The sequence below is a fragment of the Gobio gobio genome, assembly GCF_949357685.1.
Source record: "Gobio gobio genome assembly, chromosome: 25".
Lineage (NCBI taxonomy): Eukaryota > Metazoa > Chordata > Actinopteri > Cypriniformes > Gobionidae > Gobio > Gobio gobio.
In genome coordinates, this window is record NC_137121.1 from 35,097,945 (window position 1) to 35,104,032 (window position 6,088).

The 6,088-nt window shown below is 47.7% G+C and overlaps 1 protein-coding gene across 1 annotated transcript; it reads left to right on the forward strand.

Moving 5' to 3' along the window:
* Positions 1-2,903: 2,903 nt before the first annotated feature.
* Positions 2,904-5,733, forward strand: LOC307121275 (histone H2A-like; the record flags this gene model as incomplete). Its single annotated transcript, XM_079808807.1, has 2 exons — positions 2,904-3,073; positions 5,502-5,733. The coding sequence occupies 2 exons, from the start codon at positions 2,904-2,906 to the stop codon at positions 5,731-5,733; spliced, it is 402 nt and encodes a 133-aa protein (XP_079664933.1).
* Between the last annotated feature and the right edge of the window lie 355 nt (positions 5,734-6,088).

Below are 6,088 nucleotides of genomic sequence, written 5' to 3' on the forward strand. Positions count from 1 at the left end.
TCACGCGGCGGTGTCTCCGCGCCTTGGTCATATGGAAGAAAGCCTGGTTCCTGTCCCAGGGTCCGGTGCTGGGGGCACTATGTCGTCGAGTCACCCTGACGACAGATGCCTCTCTCACGGGCTGGGGAGCGGTAATGGAAGGCCGCTCAGCTCAGGGTCTGTGGGGGGACCATCATCTTTCGTGGCACATCAACTGCCTGGAGATGATGGCAGTCTTCAATGCTTTGAAGTTCTTCCTCCCGGACCTGAGGGGCCATCATGTGTTGGTCCGTACGGACAACACATCGGTGGTTTCCTATGTAAATCGTCAGGGGGGTCTGCGTTCGCGCCCACTGTGCAAACTAGCGCACCAGATCCTCCTGTGGTCTCTGGGGAAGTTACTCTCCTTGAGAGCAATCTTTATCCCGGGGGCCCAGAATATTGGAGCGGACATCCTGTCGAGACAGGGGCTGAGGCCAGGGGAATGGAGACTTCACCCCGAGGTGGTGAAGCTCATTTGGGAGATTTACGGCCAGGCGGAAGTGGATCTGTTTGCGTCTCAGAATACGACGCACTGTCCACTCTGGTTCTCGTTGACACATCCAGCTCCTCTGGGACTGGATGCCAAGGTACAGACGTGGCCGAGGCGGCGTCTGTACGCATTTCCCCCAGTGGTTCTGCTCCAGTGAGTTCTGGAGAAAGTTCGCCGGGAGGGGATAAGTCTACTGCTAGTAGCTCCTTACTGGCCGAGCCGGATTTGGTTCTCGAACCTTGTAACACTGCTCGATGGCTCACCTTGGAAGATTCCGATAAGGAGGGATCTTCTATCTCAGGCGGAGGGCTCCATATTTCACCCCCGCCCAGAAATGTGGAACCTATGGGTTTGGCCGCTGAGGGGGCTGAGCTCATAGAGTCTGGTCTCTCTACCGAGGTAGTGGAGACCATTCTTAGCTCCAGAGCTCCATCCACGAGGAGACTATATGCCCTGAAGTGGAAGTTGTTCACTTCTTGGTGTCAAGAACGACATTTAGATCCAGTCAACTGCCCTGTTGGTTCAGTGCTAGATTTTTTACAAGAGCGATTCTCTTCTGGGTTGACCCCTGCTACACTAAAGGTGTATGTTTCATCTATTTCTGCTTACCATGCCCATGTGGATGGTATTACTGTGGGGAGAGACCCGTTGGTAACTCGTTTCCTTCGTGGCACTAAGAGGCTGAGGCCTGCGGTGCGTACTAGAGTTCCTACTTGGGATTTGGCTATAGTGTTGGAAGGTTTATCTGCGGCTCCGTTCGAGCCACTTGACATCATCTCAGAAAAGTTTCTGACTCTGAAAACCATCTTCCTTCTTGCCATCTCTTCTATTAAGAGAGTAGGAGACCTTCAGGCCTTATCAATATCCCCTTCGTGCTTGGAGTTTGCACCAGGGATGGTTAAAGCTTTCCTTTACCCTAGATTAGGGTATGTTCCGAAGGTGTTAACCAATGTTCCACGGCCTATAGTGTTGCAGGCTCTCTGTCCTCCTCCATTTGTTAATCCAGACCAGGAAAGATTGAACCTTATATGTCCAGTGCGAGCACTGGATGCTTATGTCCACAGAGCTGCCCTGTGGAGAAAAGCGGATCAATTGTTTGTTTGTTTTGGACCTCAGAACAGGGGTCTCCCTGCGTCCAAACATACAATGAGCAAGTGGATAGTCGAGGCTATCTCACTGGCTTATGGGTCTTCTGATCAGCAGTGTCCCTTAGCTGTCAAAGCCCACTCTACTAGGAGTATGGCGGCCTCTAAGGCCTTGGTATCGGGGGTTTCCCTCAAAGAAGTCTGGGATGCGGCCGGTTGGTCCTCGCCTCTTACGTTTGTGAGATACTATGATCTTGACCTGGAATGTGCTCCAGGTTCTTCAGTGCTCCTGTCTTGAATGTGCCACAGTTTCACACGACAGGCATTTGGTATTATGGCGTTTTGGTATTTCGTTCCCAAAGCTGTCCCTAGTGGACGCAGTGTGAAGTTCCCTCGAAAGGGAACGTCTCAGGTTATGACTATAACCATAGTTCCCTGAGAAGGGAACGAAACACTGCGTCCCTTTGCCATACTCCCTGCATCCCTGTGATCCCTTGCTTCGGCAGTTTAGCTGAAGTGCGATCGGACCGGATGTATATTTATCCTTTCCTGGACGTGACGTCACCCGCCCGTGACGCTCACTCTCGCCATTGGCTGAGTTGACATACGTGCATCAGACGCTATCACGCTGTGGGCGTTCCCAAAGCTGTCCCTAGTGGACGCAGTGTTTCGTTCCCTTCTCAGGGAACTATGGTTATAGTCATAACCTGAGACGATTTTGACACAACCCCACACACAATAAAACTACAATATTACAAAAGGACCATAAAACTACAGTATCAGAAAATCAATGTGCCCAGAATATACAGTGTGTGAAAGGTGTAGCACTTTTGGTAGAAACAGCGATTAATATCCATATCCTATGTTAAAGTGTGCGTGTCAAACCCCAGTAACACATCGAGAGTGAAGTAATTTATATGAAAAACTTGTTTAAATTTCACCATTTTAGTTAAAAGATGTTTAACTGAACACATATTAACTGAACACAGAAAACCACATTGTTAAAGGAATTTTAAGGGATATAATTCCCTTACCATCTGTAATGCACTGTACAATATATATTTTCTATCAAATATTTCAGTAGTTTAATCTATTGTTCTGTTTTATTAATCACAAATTATTGTGCATAATTATTCCCGCTAGAAAAGGGGGTTGGGCTTTGGAGGGAAGTTCAGTGATTGGTTGAAATCTCTTCAGACTCTAAACCAATGGGCGACTGGCACTCTCGTATAAATACAGTGTGTGGCGCAAGAGAGACATTCATTCTTTATATTATCGACAGAAGGTTTTAGTCAAAGACTTCTAAAATGAGCGGCAGAGGCAAAACCGGGGGCAAAGCCCGAGCAAAGGCTAAGACTCGCTCCTCCAGGGCGGGACTGCAGTTCCCCGTCGGCCGTGTTCACAGGCTTCTCCGTAAAGGAAACTACGCTCAGCGCGTCGGTGCCGGTGCTCCGGTTTATCTGGCCGCTGTGCTCGAGTATTTCAAGATGTTCAAGACGTTACCAATATGTAACACTCCCCTAAACAGCTTAGTGGAGTTTACACTATTAAATGGGACCACTCGTTCCTATTTGCTAAATCAAAACTATGGAGGAGTATAAAACACAAGACAAATCAGATTGTAAAGCCAAAATCACCAGTGTATTAACAAGACCCAAATATACCCAAAATAACATTTACTCAATCGTGAATGTGTGTGTGTGTGTGTGTGTTTGTGTGAGCGAGGTGCATAAGTCTTTATGTCCAGTGTGTAACGTTACTATGTACAAAGTAAGATCCGTCTCACCGGCAACGTTGACAACTCCGGGAGCAGTATCTGTGTGTTGTCCAGCTGTTTAAAGTCCTCCGGAACGAGTAATCCACAGTCCAAGGAAACGGATATACTCCACAGAAGATCGGCAGTCAATGCTCAAAAAATCAGCCATCAAACAACTCAGGTAATCCGACACGATCGGGTCCGTAGTGAGAATGAATGAGCGCGCTCCCGATCGCCGGTTTGCCGGTACTATATATTTAAAACCCACACTCCCAGTTCCTGTTTGGGTGACGTGTCATCACGTGACACTCCGTCTCGCCCGGAACGCATCTCGTGAGACGGGAGATAAAGCTCAATACTCTAAAAAACTCTAATATACATAAAATCATTATAATATATAGAGTGGTAAAACAAGCGTCTTGTGTGACAGTGTCACATAGTTGGCGACTCTGGTTAAAAGGATTTTAGAGAGGCTGTGAATGTGAAATTTGGCAAAATGGAGGACTCTATAAAGGATGCCGTGGCGACACTGGAGAGAGAGGTCATTGAATGTTTCAAGAGGAGAGACAAGAAATGGGCGAAACAGCTGGAACAAACAAGGGATCCAGAAACTGCCATCTCCCCTCCTGCTGCGACGATCAGCCCAGTGCCTCCCACATCGGCCCCTGGCTTTCCACCAGCCAATGATCCCACTGCCTCTCCCACTTCACAGACTAACAACAGAGCGACCGATGGAGATTTCTGCGCCACCATTCCAGCAGGGCCAGATTTCATCACTGTGTTCTCCATCCTTCCCTTCTCCAGAGAGGAACTCCGCAGCATGCAGGCGGATGACGTCAAGCTCCAGCAACTTATCATCTCACCCTCTACTCCACCGACCCAGGGTATCGAGATCCAAGAACACCAGGGCTTGCTGTATCGTCGGATCCAGAAGGATGACGGACGGGTCAAGGTCCAGCTCCTCATTCCGCAGACCCTGGTCCAGCAGACGCTACAGCCCTTCCATCAGAGAACAGCAGAGAGACATCATGGGCGGCTAAAGACACTCCTGCAGATCCTGGAAGTTGCCTGGTGGCCCTCGATCCGCAGAGACATCTGGCAATTCGTCAGTGACTGCAAGGCGTGTGGAGTGGAGACAAGGGAGTGTGCTGTTATCAACCCTCACAAGAAACCATCTCATCATTTACATCACCGTTCATCAGCAGCAACATCATCCATCAAAGGGACCTTCAAGCCGGTAAGGAGGAAATGCCAGGGGGGCTGGCGGGCCAGCAAGGCTGGGTGCAACACGACCCTGGGAGGCGTGGCGCCACCGATCCTAGGGCACCCAGGCTGGTATCGACTTTCACCTCTTTCGAGCATTCCAGTAGATTCCTCCGGCAGACTAGTGCCTGTGTGGGACGGCCTAGTTTTATCTAATTTATTACAAAGACATTTTAAGACACACATTCAAGAGGATACCCACTACATGGAGAATGGCTGACAGTACCTTCAAGGGACTAGTACCTTCCCCGGGGAGCCGTAGGCTGGGGGGGGGGGACTATGTGACACTGTCACACAAGACGCTTGTTTTACCACTCTATATATTATAATGATTTTATGTATATTAGAGTTTTAATAGGTTTACATGTTGTCTTAGTCATTTTAGTCCATTTTAGTCCTCTTATCTGTTTTAATGTGTGTATGTCTTTAAATGTTACGGGGTCCACCTGTCATGTGACTGATCCCATGACAGGAAACAGGAAGTAGACCAGCATAAAGGTGGCAGCATGGAAAACCAAAAGGGGCTACAAATGCACTGGTGATCACCTAACCTGGACTGTGGAGTTCTTATTGTCTCACCTTTCCAGTTCCACGCATTTGGATTCACTCTCACTTGGATTGTATATACACGGTTGGACACTTGCATAAGGACTATCAGCGCACTGGGACTCATTCGGACTGTTTTAGGGTAGGGTATTATGGATTCTATGCTTTTAACAGACTGAAGTTTCCTAGTTTTACTGTGTTGTTTTAAGTCTCTTGTGTACATTGTAAATACACCGTTGGTTTTCCACTTTAATACTGTTGTTTGTCTAATCCTTTTAAACACTTCATTATCTCACACAGTAGAATCTGACCCCATTTTAATACATGTAACTTCAACCAGGAAGACCGATTGTTACAATCTTACCGCTGAGATCCTGGAGCTGGCTGGAAACGCCGCTCGGGACAACAAGAAGACCCGCATCATCCCCCGTCACCTGCAGCTGGCGGTGCGCAACGACGAGGAGCTGAACAAACTTCTGGGCGGAGTGACCATCGCTCAGGGCGGCGTGCTGCCCAACATCCAGGCGGTGCTGCTGCCCAAGAAGACCGAGAAGCCCGCGAAGTCCAAATAAACCGATTCAATATTGTTATTAAAACCCAAAGGCTCTTTTAAGAGCCACCCATTTTATCTCATAAAGGGTACGTTGTTTGTTAATATTCAATGGAACCAAGGCATAGATTGATAAGAAAATGAATCATCGAAACAATCTTTTGAACGTTTGCTTCTTATGGACATGTAATAATATAACCGCAGAAACAAAGTTGTTTCCGCGGGTCTTTATTTGACCATCTACAATTTAAGGCCTTAAAGTTTTAAATTGGAGCAGAAAGTCTTCAATTCTATATCATGGATATACTCAAATTTTGGATGAATAAATCAAAATACTGGATCAGTGGCTACACTTAAAGAGCGAGTTCACACAGAAA